Genomic DNA, 13,070 nt, shown 5'->3' with positions numbered 1-13,070 from the left:
GAGTGTGAGCATCTGTTGTGGCAATGATATGACATATGTCATTTTGATAATGTAATGTAGTTGCAAGCATACATTAAAATAGGGTTGAGTGAGTGATAGTTTTATTATCACAATAAAGTATAAGTTTCATAGCCTTGATTACGCACCCATTCTCAAATGCACGCTTCCAGATATTGGTGATACTAAATTGGGAAATGTGATTCTTTCTGATTTTTGGAAATCAATGGAAAGGAAAAACAAGACTTTGACAGCTCAAAGGTTACTAGACAGTGGATTAGCACACATAGCTGGGTACCCCACATCAGTCCAATGCCCAAAATTAGTTCTCGAATGAATGAAAGAATTTAATCCGGATACAAAAGAAATTAGGACAACAGAAGGTAATATGGTCGCTAAACTTGATCCAGTCTATATTGCCATAATATTCAAAATGCCTTTCAGAGACCAATTCAAAGAGGTAGACAGAGAGTATGCAAATAGTTATTTTATCAATAATGAAGCCTAGTGTTTGAATAATATAGCTATAAAATGGTTGGCCAAATAAAGAAAAGGAAAAAAATAGCTTCCTAAAATAATTCACAGGTCTTTGTTGATGGAGGATATAGCTAATATGGTTATTTTCTTGAACCGGTCATAGGAAATGAGGACTTGAATGACTTGGAGGGGTGGATGTTTTTGTTTATCAATATCATCTGTGAAGGCATACAATTTACTAATTGGGATGAGATTATTAGTAATAATCTTTGTGATCAACTACTCATGTTGAAAAAAAACTATAATTTCTATATAACATCATATCTCTTTTATGCAACTTAGATTTATAATTATCATCCACAACTGCAATTGGAGGAAATCTATCTTCACTTCACACGAGTTAATGATGCCTTTACTATGTTGACAGTAAGAGAACTATAGGGTAATATTGGACTCAGAATATCTCCAGAAGCAACAACATTGGTTCAGAAATATGGTAGTTGCTTCATATAGATTCCAAAGTTCACATACATTTGGATAGGAGGTTATGATGGAATCCCTCTCATGTTGCAAAGATTTTTTGAAGATAAGTTGATCCTCATTGAGTTATGCAGGCAAATTGCATAAGTCAACAAAATTTTCCAAAATAAAATAAAAAGTATTATCTCTTTTCCTATTGGACTTTGTTATTATAGTTGTGAGAGCTACTTCGATGCTCAAAGTATCTAGAGGTCTATATCAAAGATTCAACCGTATCCTTATGATATGAAGTTTCCTTTCGATAGCAGAGGATATGCTATAGGAGAGTTGGAGATTGGCGTCGGATTTCAGCACTTTCCTGATATAGATGATTTTTTGCAAGACTGTGAAGATGACTCCAAGGTATAAAAAAGGGACTAGATGAGGTTTTTCTATTAAGAATTTAATTTTTTATAGAATGAAAATAAATGTGAATGGCATTGAGGATGATGAATCTGATTTGATCGATGGTTTTTACTTTGAGATAATTCAACTTCTTTCACTTCCACCCATTAATTGGTCACTTTCAGAGATAAGAAGTATTTAGGAAAGGTCAGCCTATGTGGTTCGAAGGACACTTGAATGGGTTAAAGGTAAGAGGAGTGAGGCTACAACAACAAGACCTTTATATAAATCTAATTTCTCAAAAGATAGAAGCGGAGCACAAGGAAGTTCCTCTATTCTAGCTAATTCATAAAGGTCAAACCCAGTGGGGAGTCTACACCAAAATATATCCAAGCGAGGTGATGATTGAGAAGATCCAGAAAAAGGGAAGGATCTTGCAAAGGCATGTGAAGTTGGCTCTATCATTAAGAAAATGAGATCAAAGAAAAAAGGAAAGATAATGAATCATGCCTAGAAGCTTCAAGCTAAGTTAGAAATTATTTCACCTCAACATCCTCCCAATGTTGATAATCAGAAAATTCCTTCTACCTCACCTATCATTATTTCATCACCTCAGCACGATAATTTTTCCATTCATGAGGAAGCTAAAATGAACGATGTCCATACTAAAGTTCAATATCCACTCTTCCCAAATAACCTAACATCTTTAACCTCGATATTTGTAAATAATCAAGAATCATTGCCATCAATTGTTCAGCTGATAGCTCCTAGTTTTGATGTAGTTGCAAATATACTTCTCAAGATAGCCAAAACCAAGAAAACAAAACCTGCATCCAGATAGGGAATTAATCCTTCATCAGGAAATTTATGTGTTGAGGTAGCCCAACCTATTGTTGAAAAAGATGTAAGTGAAGCTAGTGAGAAAATTTTTAATATGACATGGGTAGATTAAGGTCCTACAACAACTGAGGGAATTGTTCATAATTTTCAAATTACAGCGGCTTTTCTTTTTGACAAAGTAAATAAATATAAGGAAATAACTGATCAACTAAAGAAAAAAATACATGTTTTTAAATCCTATATAAAATCTACTGTGGATTCTATAGATACACAACTGGAGTTAGCATCAACTTCGACATTGGTACATATCGAAGGAATTATTAAAAAGAAGATGATGGAAGATATACATAAATGCAGGAAACAAAGTACGATGTTAGAGGAGTGGATTAATTAAATGAAGTAAAAAATATTAGACTTCATTGAAAAGGCCAAGGATGTTCATATGAAACTTGATGCATAGGAATAGGAAATTGCTACAGTATCAAAGAATGCCAAAGAACAAGAAATGTCTTGGCAGGATACTTTGAAATAATTTGAAAGGATAGAAAAACCAGATATGGATGTACTCATTGTTCAAAATGTCTTCTCTCATAAAGAAGAAAATCAATCTAGTACATGGTGCAAGACTATAAGTTGGAAATTGGAGAATATGAAGCAATGCTTGGGTGATTATCAAAAACTCTTGATAACTTGTGAACAAACAAAAATGAAGGTAATAGAGGACACAATGAATATTATTGGTGATATATCAGTAAAGGAGCAATTTCAGCAAATGGACAGTCAAGTGCTCTTAAGCAAGTTTCGTGACATAGTCAATACCGAATTAGTAGATGTATAGGTTTCAGATGTAGATAGAATGAAAAGACTCAGTGTCATTTCAGTTCCCTTAGATACTTGTGACATGCCTTCATACTATCATGATTTGATTAACATTTAGAATGGCCAAGCTACTGCCAAGTTAAAAATAGACAATGTGATCATTCCTAGGTACAAGTTCATGGTAGATGCTCTCAAAGCATACAGGTTGTTCAAGACTAAAACACCAATTCGGCAGGATCAAATAATCAGCTAGCATGCTTCATGATATCAAGAATTAACATCATGCTTTTATCTCAAGAATCATGGTTAATAGGTTGACTTTTTTTTTGCGCATAAATATGCTAGTTACTAACTCATTGTAATTTACAAAGAAATGAGTTAGTTTTTAACTCAGAATCAGAATTGGGTATGAGGTAGTTACTTTGAGAGGCTATAAATGTTAGAAAGATAGATGGTAGAAGGACTTTTTAGACTTTGTGAGTTTGGGGACAACTAAAATTTTGGATTGTATCACTCCATCTTTTGAATATAAAGCAGATCGGAAGTGTTTCCATGGTTGTTATGTATTCATTTGCTCAATGTTATGTAACTATCATGTGATACTGAAATAACAAGCTCGCAAATTACTTTCCCAATTTCATGAAGACAATGGTCATATGTCATTGTAGACTTCTTTGGTATCTTTGGAGTATATACGTGTTACACAAACTTTAATGAATTTCATTTATAGTTATGTTCCCCCTTTTCTCTTTTCAAGTTAATTATATTTAAAAATATAAATACCCCTATCATACGAGGGAGCTACCCCTCTCAAACGCAGAGGTAGCTTGTGTCCAAATACTGATCTATCCAATTGTTGGGAACCTTTTGTCACTCCTTCATTGGGCACATAGTAGAATATTTTGAAGTGACAGATTTTTTCAATACCAATAGGCTCCATCACAAATTTCACAAAGTAAGAATCCATTGGAACCTCCATTGAAGGCCCTAATAGAATGTCTTAAAAGTTTTTATTCTTCATGAACATAATTAGTATTTTCCTTTTCATTTTCATTAAGGGGTTGGTCATCTAATTTTTATTTTGGGGGTATGAAGATTTAAATGCTGGCTCATAGTGGTATCCAGGGCCCTCTATGGAAAGGACAATATACAAAAATAAATAATAATAAATGAAATATATTTCATGAAGAAACCCAGAAAATGAAAGATGCCTTAGGATATTACCCTATTCTCTCAAAACCCTAAAAACGTTGACCATTAGTTACTATCATTCTTGTTTGCTAGCTCATGTAAGCCATTTCATTAGTTTTGCCAAATGGCACTTTTTGTGAAGTTGGGCACCTCCATGATCAATTCTTCTTCATCTTGATCCCTCACAAGCCTCAAGATTTTGTAAAAGGAGACTGCTGTTTGAGATGACAAAGGAAAGCTAGGATTATTTTTAAGAAAATCTACTTTTGTTGCAATATTTGAGTATAAACACACACACAAAAGCTCGTTTTAGCTCAGAATTCAAGGCCATTGCAAAGATTTTTTTGGTAATATACACTCCTTCACATAATGCATATCATTTTCTTCTAGATGTTTTGAGTGTCAATGTTAGAACTGAGATGTGTCATAATCTTTTGTCTATCTTCAACAATCTCAACTTTTAAATATGATGTCTCTTAATTTATTAAAATCATTTAAATAAACTTTCTCTTGATGCCGTGGAAAATATCTTTTTGTTTTATTAAGATTGAGCCCACTATTTGGCAGGGTCTACTTATTTTCTTATATAAATATTCCAAAATTTGTGCAATTATTCAAAGGTTGTGTTTCCATTTACAGAGGAAACAACATATTCCTAGACATAGTTTTTTCTTCGACTCAATATATAATCAATATGGTAAAAGAATCATTTAGAAGGTAGCTTCAAATTATTTACTCGTTTATTCTCATGCGTATTCAAATCTAGACTTATTTTGGCCCCGTGCTTCCAAATTCTGCAGTGTTCTATAGTATTATTTAGAACAAATTTCACGAATCTTAATGAGTCCAATGAAGCAGTGCTCTATAGTATTATTTTTTTAAAAGGTGACGGAAATAATTATATTATATCAATATAGTTTCAGCATGGGCAAGAGCTAAAGCCAATTATGTTACATTGTCAAAAGCCACTATAATTCCCTATTGCTAGATATTGCCAGTAATATTCTCAACGTCATTTTCAGAGGGTAAAAAGGGGAATCACACCACATTACATGAAACTGGAAAGTAGATTTCCCATATTGGGGACATCGAAGTTGATATTGCTTTTGAAATGAAGAGTAAAAGTTGTTACTTTCACAGATCTTATAACTATTAAGAGGGTTTAAATTCTCAAGTTGTTACTGTCATTGTCTCTTTTGGTCAAACGACGCTCTCAAGGCATTGTAAATGGGTTTGTAAAAGGGTTTTACCAGTTGCACAATCACAGACATAAGGTACAAATTGATTTTCAAAATTGTACTAAAAATAAAAATCAATAATTAAAATTATGGATTATAACTAGATACATATAAATTCATTACTCATACGCCCCTTAGTTCCCTTCACCCCTTAGTTCCCTTCTCCCGAAACATCACTGAAATATCGCTAAATGCATCGTACAGATCTATAGGGAAAAATATATTCATGGACTTTTTCAGTAATTATGATTTTCCTGTGAAGTCTACTGTTATGTATCATTTATCTATCGATAGGATGTTATTAATGGTTGAAACAAATAATGATTAGTTTTAGTTGTTGCAACATGATATTGGCTTAAACACTCAGCTCAAAATTGTCTTAATGACATTGTTCTTAGTATAGATTCTTGGCTAGGGTTAATGGTATTTATTTTATTCATTAATTGTAGGAATATATTGTAGGATTGATACTCAAAAATACCAAGCTCAATAATTTTCAAAATAGAATAACATAAAAATATTGAAATCGATAATTAAATTAAATCAAATTATACAAATGACATGGTAGTCAAAGCAAAAAAAATTTATCACCATTAAATCTTAACATTGATTCTTCCATCTCTGACAGATTTTGTCAACTATTTTCATAAGAACTTCAATTAATATATATAATTCATCCGTTTATAGAATGAAAATAAAAGACTGTCAAAAAACCACGCTGAAATAGGGATATAAAGTTTGAAAAAAAGAAGCATTGTGTAATTATAACGTTATAAATTTGATTTATGATCAATGATCATGTAGGATATATTATTATAATAATTTGATAGTATCAATGGATCTTAAGCAAGTAACCTATTGAGTGAGAGTCTGTACCTATTTATCAATCCTACATTTTATCACTAAATCAACATTACTTTAATTTATTCTATTAACCCTTTTATGTCAAGCCAATGTTTTGCCTTTTAAAAATTAGTTTATAGAAAAATACCACAAGCAATATTATAAATCAGCTATAAAAAATATTATTGAACAATGTATAAAGTTGGTGAAGAAGAATATAATAATTTTAACACTTGAAGATACCTTTGTTGACCATTATTTGTAAAGATAGCTCTAATAAACATTGTTTTTACAAACACCAATAATAGCTAGCATCCATTTCATAGTAAATAATATACAAAAATAACCATTTATAAACCCACATAGCCATTTCCTTCCATTAACAGAAGACTACCAAATTATTTGTTAACTATCCATTTTCTTAGCCCTTTTTGCCTAAAATAATACTTACTAACTCATCACAAGAGACCTACCTAGCTTATACTATCCTATAGATGCATAGAAGATGCATGTGGATCAATTGTATGATCCATCCAAACATATGGATTCATAGACAGGGCACTGGATTATTTACAAAAGTTAAAGGTACAATCAAGTCATATTGCAATATGTGGAAGCAACTTTCAAGGTTGTTTTCTAAACAGAATTTTTTTCATCCCTTTACCAGCACCTTTCACACGGATATCCTTTTACCAGCACCTTTCACACGGATATCATGTATGCAAAGATAGGTCAATCTTCACTACAAAACTCTCAATAGTTGGATATCATGTATGGAAAGATAGGTCAACCTTCACTACGAAACCCTCAATAGTTTAACTATAACAACATGGATGCTCAAAAAAACGTCTCTACTTAAATTGATGAACAATTTATCAGAAAAGATAATCTATTAAAATTTTTAATTAAAGAAACAAATCTATGATAACACATCAAATTCTTATATTTGTAAGATTAACCTATATCCATGAGAATAGTAGAATGTCCCCTACTAGTAATGAGCCTATTAATAGTAATAATCTAACTCAATATGATTGTAATATATCAAACAATTCATTTAATTTAAGAGACATTGTTGTCCAAAATTAACATGAATTCTGAATCAAATAATACCATAATATTCAATTAAATAGTCTACATTTAATCTATAATATTAGGAAACTCAAAGTAGAATTCAGATCTTACCTCAGGACTGGAAGTAGATGGTCTGATCTGTGAGAAGCGAACCTGCAATCACAAGGATGCATACAAACCTACAAGCATATTTGATTATGATTAGGATATAATATCTTATTTAATATACAAACTGAGAAAGCTAGGGTCCGTTGTCTACCAAGACCAAGGGATGGTTGCTTCTAACCACCTTGCTAGACTTGGCGCCCGTGTTTTCTATCCTACCATACAATTCCTATTTTTATAATACTTTAGTGTTGTTCCTAATGTAATGTTTAATATCGTGGCTTAATAAGGTTGATGTGTTCCTGACTGAATTTGGGACGTAATCCCTTACCAATCTGTGCAGTGCAAAATACAAATCCAGCTTGTCTTGCTGAGTCCGTTTCCTTGCTGGCAATAATCTTGTCTTTTTCTATCTTCTTATCCTTTCCTACCTCCTTTGACTCCCACACAAGCTTTCTTTTAGGCGTTACTTATTCTTGAGTCACATCTCCCCAACTTGGACGATATCTCTAATTACATTATGAGAAACCCTGGCACTAACTAATCAATTTATTTGATGTTAATAACACGGTTAGTTTATTTGAATGGTCATTTAATTAAAAACTAATCTTTCTTATTATATGCATATTGAGCAATACATATTAAATATAATATAAAATATAAAATATTAATCATTAATAAATAATTGAAATCATATGTAACAAAATATTACAGTATTTGATTAACCTAAATAAATGCAGATTACATAAATATAATCATAGAAGAATGATTAATGCTGGAACATGACAAACAGTCATGAAAATGACTGTCTACCAAACATGATTGATAAAAGCGAAAGAAGCAAGAGATTCAGTGGGAATTTATTAAGCAAAGGAAGAAACAGCCATTCAGATTTTGTTAATATTCGTAATGGACAGCTATGAAGACAAATCAAAACATCTACAAGATTCCAATTAAAACCCTTGAGACACCTTAAGACAATACTTTTATAAAGTTTAATGAAAAATCCTTTAATATTGTAAAAAAACCAAAAAAAAAACCCTTGTCACACCTTGAACAATATGTTTACAAAGCCTATAACAAAAGAGAAAATCATTATGATATATACAATTAAAAATAATAAATCTATACCATTAGAAAAGAAATAGCTATTACACACGGATCAAATGCCTCCACTCATTAACCTTCATTATTAGCTGCATACAATATATAACATTTTCACTTAATCACATGAAATGTGTACTAGACTCATCCACTTTAACATTTACTAACAATTGCATTGCAATACTATACTTCCTACAAATAAAAAGCATATATAGATGTTGTTCACGTATTATCATTGAACTCGTTATGTCTATTAAAACTAAAAGGTAATAATCCCAGACATGACCATTGAATAGTTAATTTTTTTCTTTATACCTATCACAACATAATAATATAGTGATTAGTATTTGGAATACAAATCTTGATAAATGATAAACATCAATGTTATGCTTAAGAGATGAAACTTCTAAATACAGTCCTTACACATAATGAATATCTTTGTCTTCAAGTTTTCTTGACTGTCAAAATGGAACTGAGATGTTCTTCCATCTGTCTTCGACAATCTTAACTTACATGATTTTATTTTAATCATTTCAATAAACCCTGTTGCAAAGATCCGTTTGCTTTCTGAAGACTGGCCCACTTTTGGCAAAGTCTACTTCATGTGTTATATAAATATTTAAAATTGTGTAATTATTCGCAAGTAGGGTTTCAATTCGCAGAGCAAACAACAAAATCCTACACATAATTTTCTCTTCCACTCAAATTATATGGAACACTGAGAAGGCGGCTTCAAACATTGCCTTTTTCGTACGATTCAATTCATAAATAAGGTAGTTATATATTTGCAGAAATATACGATTGCCATAAAATTATTTATGCTTCCAAAGACTGTATTTCTCGACTCTTGACCTGATGAGTGCAATCAAGCTTATTCTATATTATTATTATGTTAAAAGGTGATGGTAAGAATTACATTGCAACAGCAAGAGCCAGGGCCAAAGCCAATTCTGTTGTTTACATTGTCGTAAGCCACTGTGATACCCTGTTGCTGGACATTCCCAATGATGTTCACAGCGTCATTTGGAGACTGTTGAAAGGGGAAACACACCACATCATTCGCAACTTGAAGCAGAGATCCCACAGCAAGAACATCGAAATTGCCATTGCCTTTGAAATGAAGAGTAAAGGTGGGGAATTTTACAGATGTTATGTTGGATAATTGGTAGCACGGTTTAAATTCTCCGAATGGCGAGGCGGGCTGAATAGCTGGCGCGTATGTCTTCATCTTTTCCTCGAAGGATGATCTCAAAGCGTCGTACACAGTTTTCACCAGCTGGGTAGCCATTATTGCTGTGTCAATAAAAGTTATTGTGGGCAGAGCACCAGGAACCTGCATGTTCATGCTTAAGCGTTGCCATCCCACGCTGATACCTTCCAGTCCCAAGAGGTATGCACTTGAAGCAAACTGGGGCTCATTTTGCATGGGTGTGAAGATTTTAACAGAAGATGGAATGGAATACTTCCCTAAACTCAGCGACCCTGTTGTGCCCAGAGATAGGTAATTGGGAAGACAGTAGGAGAAGGGCCCACCCGCCTCTGGGAAACTAAGGAAAGGGGACCCCTACCCAATCCTAAATGCCCAGATGTTGCATAGTCCCTGCGTGGAGTGAAGCTATAGGCGCATCCCATATGTAACTCGTTCAAGGTATTGTCACCCACCTGCAGGGTCTCTGTGATATAATCTCCCTCGGATCCTTGGGCAAGACCATTAGTGTCCCTGTAAGTGCAGGTATCCCAGTTGTCACACTTTGACTCAAAGTCCTTGGCATCAGATCCCAGGGGTGGACATTTCGAGAGCTTACAAGACACCGACCTATAGGAGGAGGATTGCTTGGGGACATACATGGGGAACTTTGCATTGGAAGAACAATCCTTGCAGGGGTTGCACTGAATCCATGATAGGGAAAGGAGCGTATCAATTCCCATCAGTTGTGTCAGAGCTGGTGTTCCAATGGAAACTGCTAGAGTATATTCTGGACCTTGTAGTTCCCTGCCAGTACCTCGCTTGGGCTCCTAGTCGGGGCATTTAAATCCCTCCCCTCTTCGATAAGAAATGTATTCACTCCAACAATGTAGTACTTTTCTTCTGTAGTTGTACATTCGCAGCTGGGAGGGCGGAGAAAACAATAAAGTAGAAAGGAAAGTGCGAAGAGTAAAGCTTGCTTATTCATCGCCATTGCCTGCAGCTAAGGGATTGAATCGCTGTGTAGCTAGTCTAGTTTGTTCGGTTTAAATAGGCTGGGTGGCGACGACAATACCTTCCTTAACATCACGCTTGGGTAACATTATTAAATATTGTCACCATCTACAATTTGATTCTAGTTAATTACATTAACTGCTCCACTAATATTAAATGGATATTTGTTCCAGTGATCATCTCAATCTCTATCACCTCTTGTATTCCTACGGGTTTCCTATGGCTGGGCTTGATTGGGCATTTATTCCCGCCTCTTGTTTTTTTTTTTTATTGCCATATTTATCTGCTTTTTCCTGTATTACCTTACCCTAGCTCTGCACAAGTACTTCATTTGGGGTCTCATTTTGGTAGCTCCAATTTATTTAGGATCTATTACTCTATATTTTGCTGCTTTTTCCTAATACTCTATTCTATATTATCAATATATGAATTTTACCTCTTTATCTTAAAAAAAATTATTAAATAGAGGTGACCTCAAAAATAATTAATTGTGAAAAGCTTGTTGCATTGGGATTGATCTCTAGCTAGATATACGTATAAAATATTGTATCAATGAGTTAAAGTGCTCTGTATTTATTAATATAAAATAGTAATATTCAAATGCTATACTTAATAAATAATTGCATGTAATAGCGCAAATAGAATACATGCAAAATTAATAAAAACTATGATTATAAATAATATTACATTAACAATGTTAGTAATGTTATCTTGTAATAAAAAACTGTTCAAAGATAATATAACATGCATGTGTATTAATGATATTTTCATATATTAAATGTGTGTATGTATATGTATATGTGTGTGGATGTATATGTATATGTATATGTGTATGTATGTATATATACATATGTATATATATATATATATACACACGCACACACACATATGTGTATATATATGTTCTTTTGATTTTATATATATGTGTAATACTACTTTACATCTTATTTATATTTATAATGAAATATAAAGAAAATAATTTAAATTACCTTTTTAGATATGAAATCATCCTTAATCTCATGTATCATTATTTCTTTACAAAAATATCATAAACGAAATGAGATATACATAATCTTTTTATTGGACTAACTATAACTTAGAAGACCACATAGGATCATCTATTCCTAAGCTTTAAGTCCACAAATAGTCTAATAAAAATAAAATGTGATATAGGTTATCTTATTGTTGTATACAATACAAACTTGATCATAGTACTAAGATTACATTTTCTCAATATAGACATAAAATTTAGATCTGTAAGATTTTCAATAAATTTTTCTATCATTCAAGAAGAAAAAAATAAATTGATCTAACTACAATATCATACATCAGGACATCTTATGCATAAAGAAACCATGAACAAAATTTCAAAGATGACTATAAGAAAGAACTAAAAGATGATATGGATTTCCTTCTACTTATTGGTCAAAAGTTTGTACTCTCATAGTATAAAATTGACCTCCTTGGTTCATAAGAGATGAAGGATGACCAACCTTCATGTTTCTTATGAAGTATGTCGCCTAAAGATGAAATGGATGAACATCCTTCCAAGCTCATGTATGATGGAGATAGAATAGAGAAGAAACCCTTTTGTTCTTCCAAGCTTGATCAATTATGACGGGCAACCACCAAGGTGAATTGAGAGATAGAAGAATGACCCATCTTCCATACTCCCACATTAAAATGACTACCAAGATTGAGATTACAATTTTGTAAAAGTTACAAATGAATTCCTAAGGAGATTATTATTTGACTATACTTTTGAATGACTATTGCCTTAATTTGATTTTATTCAGATGAATATTGTGTAGGTGACATCATGATGGCTACTAATGCCTAGTAAAAGCATATGTTATCTAGACATGATTAAATTTTAATTTCTATTAACTAATTTTGTGTCAAAGACCTAGACGAGGAGTTATACAATAAAGGGCATTTCAATTGGTAAATTTATACTCTTAAATTTATTAAATTTATTTTTTTAATTAAAATTGTGTTTCCAGAGAAAAAAATATGAATGGGTAATGACCTTGAGGGAGTTTGACATAGAATATGTGGACATGAAATCCATAAAAGGACATGTTATAGCTTATCAACTCAAGAAGAACCTTTTTGAAGATGAAGAACAAATGCACATTGAGTTTCCAGATGCAGTTGTCTTACAAACTAAGGAGTCAACAAAGTTCAAGCTCTATTTTGATGGCTCATATACTCAACATGGATCTGACATTGAGATATTATTTGTCATGACCAATGGATGTACTATTCCAAAGACCTATAGATTCATGTTCCCATGTACAAACAATATTGAGGAATTT

The 13,070-nt window shown here is 32.6% G+C and overlaps 1 protein-coding gene across 1 annotated transcript; it reads right to left on the bottom strand.

The window, feature by feature from the left end:
• Window positions 1-9,444: 9,444 nt before the first annotated feature.
• Window positions 9,445-10,732, bottom strand: LOC131856456 (aspartyl protease family protein 2-like). The gene is made up of 3 exons (XM_059208256.1): window positions 10,556-10,732; window positions 10,121-10,442; window positions 9,445-10,034 (listed from the first exon to the last, which is right to left on the bottom strand). Exons 1-3 carry the CDS (start codon window positions 10,730-10,732, stop codon window positions 9,445-9,447), a joined length of 1,089 nt encoding a protein of 362 aa, XP_059064239.1.
• Between the last annotated feature and the right edge of the window lie 2,338 nt (window positions 10,733-13,070).

This window comes from Cryptomeria japonica, chromosome 7 (genome assembly GCF_030272615.1).
Source record: "Cryptomeria japonica chromosome 7, Sugi_1.0, whole genome shotgun sequence".
Taxonomy (NCBI): domain Eukaryota; kingdom Viridiplantae; phylum Streptophyta; class Pinopsida; order Cupressales; family Cupressaceae; genus Cryptomeria; species Cryptomeria japonica.
Note: the sequence above shows the minus strand (reverse complement) of the source record. Positions and strands in the feature narration are given on the sequence as shown.

What these genes read in the sequence shown, in the direction of transcription:
- LOC131856456 (XM_059208256.1), bottom strand. Translation starts at nt 10,732, where the DNA reads ATGGCGATGAATAAGCAAGCTTTACTCTTCGCACTTTCCTTTCTACTT. An exon ending in CGACTAGGAGCCCAAGCGAG is followed by an intron (nt 10,443 to 10,555) that starts GTACTGGCAGGG and finishes TCATGGATTCAG; the next exon opens with TGCAACCCCTGCAAGGATTG. An exon ending in ATCTGGGCATTTAGGATTGG is followed by an intron (nt 10,035 to 10,120) that starts GTAGGGGTCCCC and finishes TGGGCACAACAG; the next exon opens with GGTCGCTGAGTTTAGGGAAG.